The following is a 14,721-nucleotide window of genomic DNA, read 5'->3' as shown; positions in this document are numbered from 1 at the left end:
TCACTCTGCCCCCCTGAGATTACCATCTCTGGTACTCAGAGGTATAATGGATGCCTCACAAGAGTCTGCCCATCTAACATTGTTTTATTTGCAAGCCTGTTACAGTTATTCCCAAAACATGATTGGGAGAAAATGTCAAGTTTCAAGGTTTCATGACCTGGACCATGGAAAGCAGATTGAAAGTATATGGGTAAAAAATGTAGGAAAGAGAAAAACAGAGACTTTACTGTGGGGGTCTGCTAAAGACTGCCAAGCCAGGCTGAAGACTTGGGTGATGCTTTCCTAGAGCAGATTGCCAAACATTCAAAAAGGAGAGATATAGTAGTCATGGGAAGCTTCAATTTCTCCAATATCTGTTGGAACTCAAACTCTGCCAAGAATGTAAGGTCCGACAAATTCCTCTGTTGCCTCACTGACACTTTCTTTTCCCAGAAGGTGGAAGAAGCAACAAGGGGATCATCTATCTTGGATCTGGTCCTCACCATCAGGGAAGAACTGATCAACAAGTACTCAGAAAATTGGGAGATTATCATGTCCTCCTGGGTTTCATGATATAGAGGAAAGGGAAAGCTGAGTGTAGTTGGACACACACTCTGGACTTTAAGACAACCAATTTCAAAAAGCTGAAGGAACTACTGAGTGTGATCTCATGGTTAGAAATACGCAATGAGGATGGGAGATTCTCAAAGGAGAAATATTGAAGGACCAAATGCAGACAGTACCAACAAGAAAGAAAAGTGGGAAGCATCTAAGGAAACCGGTATGGCTGCATAAGGAGCTGAGAGTTAAGAAGGGCATGTTTAAGAAATGGGAGAAAGGGAAAATTTGACCTGAGCTCGGCGTAGGAAGCTTGGGTCCACTCACAGACTCACTCTTGCAGGAGCTGTGACACAGGCAAATGGCCCTTTGCTCTTTTTCCCACCCCACAACCTGCAACTGAAGCTCTATCTCCCACCGCTACCAACCCTTTATTTTATTTCATTTCATAAATTTTATATAATGCTTGAAAGTAGAAAAACGAAAAACTTCAAACGCTTCATGCATGTGAGAGAGTAAATACTGGGCAGCAAGAGAGAATTTGTCTTGGACAATAACTAGGGAGATCAGAATTCAGATCCTCACTTGGCCATGAAGCTCACTGTGACAGACACCTCTCTCTCTCCCTCTCAGCCTGGACAACCTCACAGGGTTGTTGAGAGGACCAATGGAGGAAACAATGTAAGTTGCCCTGAATTCCTTGGTGGAAGGGCGAGATACAATTTTATTAAATAAATTCTGACAGTCTAGTCCAGGGGTTGTCAACCTGGTCCCTCCCGCCCACCAGTGGGCGTTTCAGGATTCTGGGTGGGTGGGAGGGGGTTCTATGGCACAAGCTGAATCCTCCTTCCATTGAGCACCGGCGGACAGTAAGGAAATTTTACCATCAAGAAAGATGCATTAGTGGGCGGTAGGTATAAAAAGGTTGACTACCCCTGGACTAGAGCATATCTTGTAGATACAACAATGAAGAGTGAGGTACCCAGATTACATTACTGTTCCCAGATTACATTACTGATTGTGGTGGAAACAGCATGTTTGAACACAAAAGAAAGAAAGAAAGAAAGAAAGAAAGAAAGAAAGAGAAAGAAAGAACACCTACCACACGTTAAAAAGTGAGGCAAGAACCCTCTGATCTGAAATCAGGTTTCTATGTGCAAGAAGTGTGTTTGTTTGATTATGTGGAGTATTAAGTCATTGAACTCCTCCACTTGTGGCCTCAAGTGGTACAGTACAGAAACAAATGTCTCACCGCTTCTGCTATCTGTGTAAACCAGACTACTGTGGTGCCTAAAAAGCACAGGTGAGAGTGGCAGGGGGAGAGGGGTGTCCTGGGGAACAAGACCTCTGCTAGGGCCCAGATAGAAAGGCTTTGGGGCCTGGCTTGAATCTCCAGGCTGCTAGTTACCTGCCACTATGTATGTTTAAATGCCCCTGCATACAGCCAACCAGGGTGAGAGCTTTGGTTCACTAGGCCCACCTCCCAGTGCCCCTTTGGCCAAGGCTACAGCATCATACAACACAGAGACAGGGTCACAGAAGACTTACAAGTACTAACATGCAGCACTCCATAACATCGCTCAGCTCACATATATAATAATCCACCACACACACACACCTACCCACCCATGTTATATAAGAGTTTGGGCGGCAGCCGTTGCAGTCAGCAGCCAGACTAGTTTACAATGCTTCAGCTAAAGAAAAAGAGAGCAGGAGAAAGTAAAGCAGACCAGAATGCTCTCAGAAGGCCCGTTCCCTACTGGCTTCCACTCAAGGGCAATTCCATTTTTGAGCCCGTAGCAATAAAGACCACAGAGCAGAAAACAAGGGCTTGCAATCCATAGTTCAACAAATAAATCAGCCTGCAAACAAAGACTCAAGGGTTCAATGCAAAATAAAACCCATGTGAGGATAATTACCACAGAAAAAGACTCAAGATCAGATACTCTTGTAAGGCCACTTCACATAATAATTGCACAGAGGCAAATGAGGGTTCGACACTAATTGTACACTCAGGAGCCAACCACAGCCCCATCACAGCTCCCTGACAAGTGTACCAAGTCAAACCATTGGTCCATCCGACTGACAGCAGCTCTACAGAGCCCTCACATCACCTGGCACCTAACTGGAGATGGTAGGGATCAACCCTAGGACTACCTGAGCATGTAAAGAAGATGCTCTACCACTGAGCTATGGTCACTCCCATGTTGGGATTGTAACTCACATGCAACTGATACCCTTAGGGTTATACCTAAACAATAATGTGGCAAAATTCTAAGAGCACTGACTCAGAAGTATATCCCGCTGAACTAAATGGGCTAAGGATTAGTCTTACAGATTTCGAAGGCTTGGTGAAAAGGCAGAATTGTGAGATTCTGACATTCACAATTGAATTGTGACTATCTCAAACTGCATTTTTAAAAAAAGGTTTCTGCAACAAATGTCTGAAGAAATGGTGCAGGCATTAAACCGCTTTTGCTAATTGCTCCAGTGGTGCCAGCATAATGCCTGAGTGACAATAGCACACTGTTGTGTCTTGTGACACAGTGCTTGCACAACTGGTGGTAGATCTATCCTAAGCATTTGTATGCTGGCAGAGCTTAATTTAGGAATGGGCTACAAGGCAATTATAAAAGCTGAGCCAGAAAGGGAGAAATGAAAGCTATTAGCTGCTCGCTTTCAAGATTCTACAAGCCAATGGAAAGCACCAACCTAATTTCAAAGGGGATAACATGTGGGGTGGGGAGGAGGGCAAGAGCTCAGAAGTAGAGCACGTGCTTTGCATACATGAAATCCCCGGTTCAGTCCCTGTTAAAGGGTCTCAAGTATCAGAATGGGGAAAGACCTTCTTGCACAGCTGCTGTCTACTAGGGTAGGCAACATCAGACAGGATGAACAGCTGATCTGAGAAAGTGCAAGGTATCTCCTTACAACGTGCCACATTTTTTAAAAAATCCACAAACAAAAAAAGCAGTAATGGTTTTTCAAATCAGCTGAAGGGAAGGCAAATTAGCTTCCCCTACAAAGGTATTCCTCTCTTGCACATTATCTTAGAAGGTGTCTAATGTTTTTCCTCCTATATAAACTACACAGAAACAAAAGGGCTTGGAGCATTCCCACACTGGTTTCAACACGAGGAGTTCCTCCTGAACTATACTCCTTATCCGTAGCACCACATGGGTGGAGCTTTCCAACGGCACAGCCACTGAAACTTCAGCCTGCTGAACTTTTGTTGTGAGGTTGGTTGCCATACTTTACAAAGTAGGTTCTAGTTCCACCAAACATCTCCTAGCCAAATCTCTCTGAAAAGTTTTGGTTGCCCACCCATATTTTGTTTTTCATATGTACTACCACTGACTAAAACTCTGCACCAATAAAAGCTGATCTGTATAGGGAGTGTGTGCCACAGGTTGAATCCAAATAATGAAATGGTGCTACTCTGGTGTACCCTACAGAACATATGCAGCTGGCCAGTCTGTGCCTTGGGGTGGTGCTACATTTAGTATTGTTGCTGTTGTTGGCATCTGTCTGTCTTGGGAGACAATGGAGGCGTGTGTCTTTGGGGATCTGGAAAGAAGGCAGCAGCTGCACAGAATGAGAAAGGTAAGTCAGGGTACAGGGTACAACTTTTATGCTGTAACCAGGTCTGTAGGCCAGGGCAAGGCAGGTTATTGGTCCACCTTACCCAGTAATGTCATCTGCTTTGGCTGCCAATGACTCCACAGGGTTGCCTGTGGTGACGGGTCTTTACCAATGCCTGCTATCCGACTCCTTTTAACTGGAGACACCAGCAACTAAACTTGGGATCTTCTGAATGTTAAGCATGTTCTCTGCAACTGAGGGCTCAGTTTCGCACACTGCTTTCCAGGTACTGGTCTGCACTTTAAAGCTCCATGTCTGAGTTTTCGTTTTTGTCCTGGCACTTTCCCCGGGAAAAACCATGTTTTACCACTGAATCGGAGCAAATGGCAATCCATGGAAAACCAGATTGCCAGAGGCTCCAACTGAGTGGTAAAATGAAGGTTTCCCCGGGGAAAGTGCCAGAATAAAAACAAAATCCACTCAGACATGGAGCTTTAAAGCCCAGGTCTGTGGCTAGAAATGCAGCACAAAGGATGAGCCCTCAGTCAGTTTCACCCTGAATACTTCCTGTCTATCACATCTACAGGCTCTTCTGCTCCTATCCAGGCAGTCATAACACTGCTCCCCACCCCAGCTTCCTATCGCACCTGTGACACACAGTGGCTGCCCATTATACTCCAGACCATCTCAATTGAGGTTCACCCTCTATAATTGGGACATATTTTGTGTCTGGCTACAGGAAGCTCTGCTTTATTCTGATGCAGATGTTCCACGTGCATTAAGAGAACCAGCAATTCTATATCCAGCATTACACAGCCACAGAAATAAACTGCACAGAAGGTGATACCCAATGTTGGTCTGAGTAGATCCACCAAAATCAATTGTTAGGAACTCAAGATATACAAGCTAATCACCAAACGGCACCTTGAACCTGCGTTACGTTCGCCACAACAGAATGTCTAGATGCCTTTTTATTTTATTTTTTGCAAGGAGCTTTATTTATCATGATCATCATTTCAATACCGCTTTATATTTTGAAGAAAAAATCTCAAAGCAGTTTACAACACATTAAAACATCAAATAAAATAATCCAGGATAAAACAAATTCAAGCTTCAAGGAAAATATTCCAAAGCCTTCTCTAAGTGACATTTTGCTTTCCCCATATTTATTTACCTAATTTATATAGCTGTTCCATAGCAGAAGTACTCTAGGAAGCCAGGGTGGTGTAGTGGTTAAGAGTGTTGGACTATGACCTGGAAGGCCAGGGTTCAAATCCCCCCTCAGCCATGAAGCTCACTGGGTGACCCTGGGCCAGTCACAGTCTCTGAACCTACCTCACAGGGTCGTTGTAGGGATTAACTGAGGAGGGAGGTGAACCATGTACTCCTTGGAGAAAAAGGTGGGATATAAATGCAATAAATAAGCTCTTCTCCTTACCTGCTGGAGGGGCCAGCCACATGGAGATGTCATTCACCAACCTGGCATCCAGAGATCTCCATGTGGTCACAACTGGACCCGCACCAGTTGCAAAACACGCCTGGGGTATTTTGTGCACTGTCAAAATCCACAGACTTGAGTAACTTAAACCCACTGATCTCAATGGGACCACTGAGAGTATGACTTAGTCTACTTATCCCCAGCTTCTAAACAGCCAAGCAAACAGACAACTGAAAAATGGTACACCAGTAAACTACTGGACCCCCCAGTGACTAAAGGGAGACACAAAGTCCAGAAAACTAAAGAGAGTCATGATGGGTGAGATCTGTAAGTGACTGCAATGCAAATGTCCACACTGGAGGTGAGTTAGGACTGGACTAGAAAGGTCTGAAGGCGTGTAGAATCAGAAGTACAAAAGAGATGCTAGCTGTCCAAACAAACAAAGAGGCATGCTCAGGATTGGGGGAGGCAGGTTCCAATGTGGTAGTTACATTATTTGAAAAGCCGTCCTGCAAAATGGGAGGGAGGGGGGTGTTAGGTTAATGCAGTGCTTACTCAAAAAAACTCAAGCATGTACAGAATCCTACTCCTAGCAGGTATTTCTCAAAATCCCTCTGTATCAGCTACTTACTCAGAGGGAACTAGCACACTCTGCACATGCTCAAAGGAGCACTTATTACTTTGGATGTTGCAGGCCTGCACCAGAGTGGCGAGGGAGGGGGGGCTAGTTCCAGGGCTAAGCTGCTTTTCATTAGCCCTGGTTCAAAATCAAGCCCAGAAAGTGGATGCCATCCAGAGAGACTTGTCAAAATGGAGAACTGCAAAGGAGAAACTGCTTAGTTCTGAATCTACGCAGTAATGACAGATTGCTCAATTATGGCTCAGTCACAAGATGCACTGAAGTTTGTCATTAGTTGTGCCAACGGTTGTGTCTAACCACTGGTCCACAGTGCCTACACATTACAGAAGTCACTAATTCCTCTTCAGTGAAGAGATAGCCATGAATAACATCTAGGGAGTCTAAACCACAAAATGACTTCAAAATGTTACATGTAAACAGTACAGAGAAGACCACCAGCATGGCACACGCATTTTAAATGTAGCAGCCGAAGGGCCCCAAAATGGAACTCTCAACACCCCCCCCCCAAAAAAAAAACCCAGAGCCCCAAAGACCCAAAGTTATGACTTGCACAACAGAACTTAGTGAGAAATCCCAGAAAACAAGTCTATTTTGAAGGAAGGCTTAAAAAAAAGAAACTAATGTCATGCCAACCCCTTCAAGAACGACAATCTCTCTCTCACACACACACACACGAATAATATGTGAAAAATGTGATGCAGAGGGTTTGGGGTTGGCAAAGCTAAGTTAATTCGTTATCTGTCATCATTTTTTGCTGGGGGGGAGATGAAGCCACAGAAACCTCCAGTTTGCAGCTACCACTTCAACTAAAAGCATGGCAGGCAGCCTCTTTGCCTCTTCTCTGTCCCATCATGCTTAAATTCCCCATGTCAGCAGAGTAAATAAGCACATTCCTAAGCCACATTGGTGATCCACGGCTTTTTCTTTTTTTGCAACTAACTAGCCACTCCCCAAGCACCACCTTCCTGTCTTCCTGCCCTGATCCCCCAGGGGAAAGCACCCCGTCCTTGGTTTTTTTTTGTTCTTCCAAACTGGCTTGAGAACATGGTACCGCTCTCAACTCTGCCTTGTTGTCTTCAGTATCTGCTATGTCATGCACTCAGGGCGCAGTGCAGCCTCTCCTCCTTTTGGCTTTGGAGGGGAATTGAGGGGAGTGGGGGTGGCAGGGAAGACTGATTTAGCAGATGCTTTTTACAGCCAAGATTCCATCACATTTAAATTGCCTGGATGTCTCCAGTTTAACCGACTGTATCAGAGGGCATTCAGCTACATCTTCAGGACAGTCAATTAAATATGAATACTTGACCGATTTGTCATTTACACACACAGCACAGTGTCATTTCACAGATGGATTTTCAACTCCCCATTTTATAGCTCTCTTGCCAGCAGAGGTAGGATCTTTAAGCGAAAATATCCTAAGATGACAATGGAGCAGAAGAGGCTGAAGGAAACGCAGAGGCACTGCAAACCTCAGAGCAAATGATTTATTTACTGAAACAGGAAAAGAAATGGAAGAAGACTTCAATATGAAGCAACTACTTCCACTACTTGGCATTCCCTGGTCTGGATGTGCCAGTAAAACTAGGAGGTGCAGGTTTTGGAAAAAGACAACTAGTGAATGTGAGGATCTGGAGAAAACATGACTCTATTGAGCACAGCTTTGCTCCAGTTGTGTTTTAACGCTGCACACTGGCTGTGTGTGTGTGTGTGTGTGTGTGGTGACATTCCTGTGTTACCTCCATTCAACACTGTGAAGTGAATTCATTAAGAAATATATCTCACAGAAGCGGGTCTTAATTCTATAGCCTGGTCCCACCACAACCCCCTTAAAAATAATACAAAACTCCAATCCCTGTATTAGCATATATATTCATGCACAGACATCCATTGTCTCCTGAAAAGTAATACATACAACAGGCAGAATTTTGCAGGCATTGAGGGTGGGGGGCAGGCTAGGCTAGTGATGAATGCCAAATATGCAACACCCCCTTCCACACAGCCCCTGCTTTTTAAAAAATGCACCTTTGTTCTAAACTGCAAACAATATGCTGATTTCTTACGAGCAACGATCTCCCCCCCACCCACCCACCCAGCCACCCACCCCTTGCCGTTTTGGGAAGCGCTACCCTTACTGCAAAAAGGGGGGAGGCTGTTATTGTTTATACTGAGGAAGATAACTGCAAGCAGACAACGCAATAAGGTCTGGCATTCATTCATATAAACAGAACTCAAGAGAAGACAGAAGGCATGGAAAAGAGGTAAAGGAGGGAGAAAAGGTTTTAAACTCACCTTCAAGGGCAAAAATAGGGGCGAAACCTACGAGTATGTGCAAAAATCCTAGCAAAAGCAGCAAGGGCCCCATCATCACTTCTAGCCTGTGGGCCAGCATGCTTGTGCAAAAAATATATTAAAAAAGAAGATCAGCGCTCTAGACAGTCCACAGAAGACTCGCAGCTATAACCGCTTTCTTTTCTTCTTGGGTCTCCTTCTTCACCCTGCCTTTCCAGGGGTCTTCAATTCTTTCCACATCCACCGAAGGAAGAGCGGGGGGGGGGTCGCAAGGAAAAGCCCCTCTCCCTCCTCCTCTCTCCCTCCCAGCCCAGGAGATGGGAGAGCCCAGCAGCGGCAAAGGCTGGGGAGGGGAGAGAGGAGGGGGTTCAGCCCTCCTTGGCAAGAAAGGGAGCTTGCATGCAGGAAAAAGGAGGAGGAGGAGGGGGCAATCGGCAACCCACCGCCCCCGGTGCACTAGACGCGAGGCAAGGTAATGGCAACGACCATCGGAGGCTCCCAGGAATGATGCATGGAGGGAAAGAGGCAGGAATGAGCGGGCGGGCGAGAAGAAAGGAGGGGGAAAGAGGGGTCCTTCTGGATCCAGAGGCGAACGGAGAGCGGCAGCTTCTTCCCCGCTTCCGAGCCCCTCCTGGGTGGTGCGGGAGGGAGGATGCACGCACTGAAGACCGGGGGCGCCCCGCTTGCGCTCTATGCACGAGCTGCTCCAGCGCCTACTGCCGCCGCCGCCGGACGCAGGAAAAGCAGCCCTGCCCGTTGCCCGCCCGCCTGGCGCACCAGGAGCCTCCGCCGCCTGATGGAGCTCGCGCCGCCCTCGGCCCGCCTGACGTCATGGGCTCCCATGGAAAGGCGGGCGGGCGGGGGGCGGCAAGCGGGGACTACGCGGCAGCGGCCCGGAGGCGCATGCGCTTCCCAGTGCTTGCTCCTGGAACGGGAGAAACGGGGGCTGCCGACTCTCCTGCTTCCTTTGCTAATCCCCAGAGCAGCCATCATCCTCTGGCGAGGGGCAGCGGAAGCAGAAGGGGGCTGGAGGATGCACGTGGGGACGAAGCCTTCTTGCAAAGGATGCCCCAAGGGCGGCCTCGAGTTTACTTGAAGGAGCAAAGGTGCTCCGGGCGCGGAAATGCTGCGCGTCTGAACGGCAGGAGCACAAAGGCGGACATGCATCGCAGCCCGCCAGATCCTTCTGGCAATGAATGGCTGCCCGCTCGCGGGGATGCAGCCCCTCCTCCCGCCCACTCGCACGTTTCAAAGCAGGATACCTGCCTGCGTGTCTTGGGTTGAGGAAGCTACGCTTTTTAGCCCAATCTCGCCCCATCGCAGCCTCCCTGACACAAAGGGATGGACGGGTGCAAAAGTCCTCGTTGCAGGAGGCCACTTCTGGCAACAAGAAGGCACGTGCATGCAATTTCAATTCTCAGCCAAACCCTTGAAGCAAATGTGGCCAAAGGACTACAGAGGAAGAGACCTTCTGTGAGGCATCCGAGGTGCCCATTTCTGAGACAGTGGGAGGTTGCTTCGGTAAATAAACACTGCCGGTACTCTATTGTCTCTGCCTCTCGAAAGGTGTTCCTTTGCAAGAGCGCCCTCCTAATGGATAGCTCCCTTTGAAAGTGCCAGAGCTCCATCTTAAACAGCTACACACCATGCACCTGGGAGCTGTAATTTGTTACCGTGCTGGGAATTGTAGCTTTATGAGAGGTAAACTACAGTTCCCAGGATTTTTTACTGTGCTGTGAAGGAATGATTAAATTACAGTGCAGCCAATTTATCTTCCTCCAGTGAAAGAATGTGACACATTTTAACCACTTCCAAATAATGTATGTTTTGTTCGTTAAAAGGTCTGTAATCATATATCAAAGACCAATCTCGTCCAGAATAGCCTACCTACCTAATTTCATAGAATCTTCCAACTCTCAGTTAAAGCATAAGGCTTGGTTTCCAGACCTTTGAATATCCTATTTGCCCTCCTCTGCACACGTTTCAGCTTGTCAACATCCTTCTTAAATTGTGGTGCCCAGAATTGAACACGGTATTCCAGGTGTGGTCTGACCAAGGCAGAATAGATCTGGATACTATACTTCTGTTGACGAAGCCTAGAATAGCATTAGCTTTTTCTCTCTCTCTTTTTTTGCTGCTGCAGCACTCTGTTGACTCATGTTTAACTTGTCTATTAAGAACCATAGATCCTTTTCTAGCTCCTGTGCCTTCAGACCAGACGCTAGGTTCAGTATGCCCCTCTTCACATGACCCCTAGATCCTTTTCACATGCATTGCTTGTAAGCCTGGTGTCCCCCATCTTATATATGTGCTTCTGGTTCTTCCTGCTTAAGTGTAGAACCTTACATTTGTCTTAATTGAAATTCATTTTGTTAGCTTGGACCCAGGTCTCCATTCTGTTAAGGTCATTTTTAATTCTGATTTTGTCTTCTGCAGCATTAGCTACCCCCCATTCCCTGTTTGGTGTCATCTGCAAATTGGATGAGCATCCCCTCAATTCCTTCATCCAAGATGTTGAACAACAATGGGCCAAGGCAGAATCCTGCAGCTCCCCACTTGTCACTTTTTTCCAGGATGATGAGGCACCATTAAGGAGTACTCTTTGGGTTTGGTCAGTCAACCAGCTGCAAATCCACCTAATAGTAACCCTGTTCAACCCACTTTTTACCAGCTTCTTCACAAGAATATAATGGGGGGCTTTGTCAAAAGCAGGGGTTGACAAGGTTTACCTCGCCTGGGCCAGTTTACTCCAGTGAAGATCCCTCTGTGGGCCGGACTGTGTGCGCGCATGAGTGCGTGCACCCATGATTTCCGGCTTCTGCGTCTGCACAGACCCGATTTCTGGCACATGTATCTGCGCAGACACAATTTCCAGCACAGCAGAAGTGAGTCCCCACGCCATGCTGTGCCATTTTAGCGCAGCACACGGGGACTCAGTTCAGGGGTGGCTCATGGGCCGCATAAACGACCCCTGTGGGCCGCTTGTGGCCCATGGGCCTACCTCTGGTCAAAAGCCTTACTGAAATCAAGATACACTATGTCTACAGTATTCCCCTAATCCACCAAGCTGGTAACTCCATCAAAATTCATCTGATATTACGGTACTTGCTTTTTGAGAAACCCATGCTGGGTCTTAGTAATCACAACATCCTTTTCCAAGTGCTCACTGACTGACTGTTGAATTATCTGTTCCAGGACCTTTCCTGGTATCAACGTCAAGCTCCCCGATTGGTAGTTACCTGTGTCTTCTTTTTTCCTCCTTTTGAAGATGAGGACAACATTTGCCCACCTCCAGTCTGCAGGGACCTCACTCATTCTCCAATAATTCTCAAAGATCATAGACAAAGGCTCTGAGATTACATCTACAAGCTCCTTTTGTACCCTTTCCAAACCGAGCCACAGCTCCTCCTCAGGGTGCAGCCTCAGCTTTTTTGGCCCTCATCCAGCCTATTACTGTCTGCAGACAATGGTCAGGCACCTGCACAGCCTCGCTTGATACAGATGACAAGGATGACTTGTGACAGATGTCAACCGCAATTGGTGACACCCTAATATAGACTTCTCAGGCCTTCTCATTTGCAATTAACACATATTGTTTGTGTTTTTAAACTCTTACACCAGTTTTGTTTCCCTGGTTGATTTCATGTAGATTTTAAACTAAACATATCTGGTTATTGCTGGTTGTGTATGTTATAGGGACTCTCATTGGATATTGTACTCTGCATTATATCAAATGAGACCATTTGTTCATCTAGCTCAGTATTGGCTTTTTCTTTTTGAATGATCAGGAAATGGAGAAGAGGGCTGTCAAGCCTCAGAGACACAACCATGGCTAAATACAATTCTGTGCTGTTTCTCCCCACAGAAACATGCATCAGATGACAGGAACATCCAGTTAAGTATGGGAAGTGAGGACTGAGGCATGTAGGCTGAAGGCAGAGACTTGCCATCTTCCTTTTGACCATTATGGTCAATTCAAACCATGTAGCAAAGAAGGAGTCTCATCTGCTTTGTTCCCTAACAACCCACAATCGCTGGGACAGTTTTTCCAACAATGCACACTGCCACACATTTGCATACTGCCTGTGCATGGAGACACCTTCCAAAGTTTTCCACTCTGGCAATAACCACCCATTCAGATATCGTTATCAGATCCCTAATAATGAGACAATCCCTTATCCGGGGTCCCACCAACAACCTGCTTGGTGATGCCTTCTGTAGCTCAGGATTATTCATCCTTGGGTCCCCAGATGTGGGTGGACTACAATTCCCATCATCTACATCCAACTTAGCCCAGTGGTCAAGGATGATGGGAGTTGTAGTCCACCCACATCTGGGGACCCAAGTTTGAAGAACACTAATCTACACTGACTGGCAGCAGTTATCTCGTGTTTCAGTCAGATCTCGCCCTGCCCTACCCTGAAATGCCAGGGGTTGAACCTGCGGCCCTTTTCATGCAAAGAAGACCTGCAGCCCTTCCACCTCACATGCCTGCAGGGACTGGCTGCTGATGCCTTGGACCAGTTGCTCCTCTTGGCTGTCTCTGCTCATTCACCTGACTGCTCTGAGCGTCCACAAAAGAGAGGAGAGGAAGCAGTATCTCGCTCTCCCTGGGTGGAGAGGGCAAATGGGAATTGGTGGTTGTGGTGAGGCAGCGGTGGAACAACTCAGAGGCAGGGGCCTAGTGCGTACCCCCACATCTGCCAACCTGGAACAAGCAATGGAATCAGCACCAAATGTCTCTAGGCCAGCCTTGACCAACAAGGTGCCCTACACATGTTTTCGACTGCAATTCCCATCAAACTCAGCCAGCACTCTAAGGCTGGTGGGAATTGTAGTTTGAAACAACTGGAGGGCACCCAGTTGGTCAAGGCTGGCCTAAGGTATGAGCTGTAGTCATCTGGATTTCCTTATGTAAATGGAGTCAGTTTTTGGTTTCTTTGCCAAGCTACACAGCTCAGCCTCTGAAGGAGTTGATATGCCAAGAACAGAGAGATCCATGTATTGTCAAAATCTCCCCAAGTCAAGCTAAATTTGAACCTTTTATAGAGTCGGTCACGACTGGACCTAATGGTCAGGGGTCCCTTTACCTTTACAGCAAGATGAAAACAGATCTCTTGCTGAAAAACAAGAGTGGGAAAACAGCGCCTAGCAATCCCATGAGCCTTTACAATGACTGTTGATGCCTGCGGAGAATTGGAGTTTGAGAAAGGTTTGGAGGGAGCACTTGTGGTAGAGTTTGCCACCTTTCCTGCTGGCCTGGTAAATGCTGCTGGTTTTTTCAAGGTTTTCCAAAGGTTTAGAGGGTGTTTGCTGGGCTTGGTGTTTCAAATGGTGCTTCAAATGGTGTTTCAAATATACACAGTTTCACTGACACATGCCACCTCGGAATGTAACCCCCACGTAGGTTGGGAGTTGCCTGTAATCATCAGCATGTAAATAAATAACGGGGGTTTTTAAGACTAGATAAATGAGATGATTTGGACATGTACAGGTTCGCATTTGTTGGTTTCCTCACATGTTTCTTTAATTATGCCTCTCAAATCTAATACCCTGTCCCTATGAACTGAGGGCAGATCTCATGTTTAAAGCAGAATGGTTTAAACATTAAGTTCTTGGTTCCTCAAGAACTGCCCATGAACTCCATAGCAGCTTTCTGGAAGCTTTCCGGGATACCCTTTGAAAATTTCCTCCAGTGAATTATAAATATAATAAATGTAATAAATAAAAAACCAACAAACTCCCTGACCCTACTAGAAGTTATAAATACAATGCGAAGGAGGAGGAAAGCCGAGGTTTCTGTGTCTTTCTTAAGGAGTGCCTCACTTCGTTCCAGACTACTAGAACCCCATTTAATTCAATGGATGCTTTCGCCGCCACCCCTACAATAACTGTTACTTCATTTTTGCTTTAAGTCAGACATTTGTAAGCGATGGAGAGAGATATGTGTCTGGTGTTAGAGAACAAGGGAGGGAGGGAGAGATGTTTCTATTAACCCAGTGCTATGGATTCTGCTCTGAGGTAAGGATGCAATATTTTTCTGTCCAAAATCTTGAAACACTTCACTCCCTCCACTGCCTTTGGGGGGGGTGTAACTAGATAGATCTATTTGCTCCACCCACATGTCACCTCTTCTGATTACAGGCATTTTGTTTCATAAAGAAGGACCAGGCCTGCAAACTGATCTGAGAATCCAATTCACAGCCATTGCCAGAGGCAAGTATGTAGGCAAATG

The 14,721-nt window shown here is 46.5% G+C and overlaps 1 protein-coding gene across 3 annotated transcripts in view; it reads right to left on the bottom strand.

The window, feature by feature from the left end:
• Nucleotides 1-9,299, bottom strand: part of LRP1 (LDL receptor related protein 1) — a 326,669-nt gene extending 317,370 nt beyond the window's left edge. For 2 of the 3 annotated variants that reach the window (XM_083486061.1, XM_083486059.1), the window contains exon 1: nt 8,487-9,299. In XM_083486061.1, coding sequence (XP_083342187.1) covers nt 8,487-8,586 — 100 coding nt within the window. In that variant the 5' untranslated portion in view covers nt 8,587-9,299. The remainder of the gene's footprint in view (nt 1-8,486) is intronic. The other variant, XM_083486060.1, reaches the window with a different exon arrangement.
• Between the last annotated feature and the right edge of the window lie 5,422 nt (nt 9,300-14,721).

This window comes from Podarcis liolepis (assembly GCF_965112155.1).
Source record: "Podarcis liolepis genome assembly, chromosome: 2".
Classification (NCBI taxonomy): Eukaryota; Metazoa; Chordata; class Lepidosauria; order Squamata; family Lacertidae; genus Podarcis; species Podarcis liolepis.
This window is presented reverse-complemented; position numbering and strand designations above follow the sequence as displayed.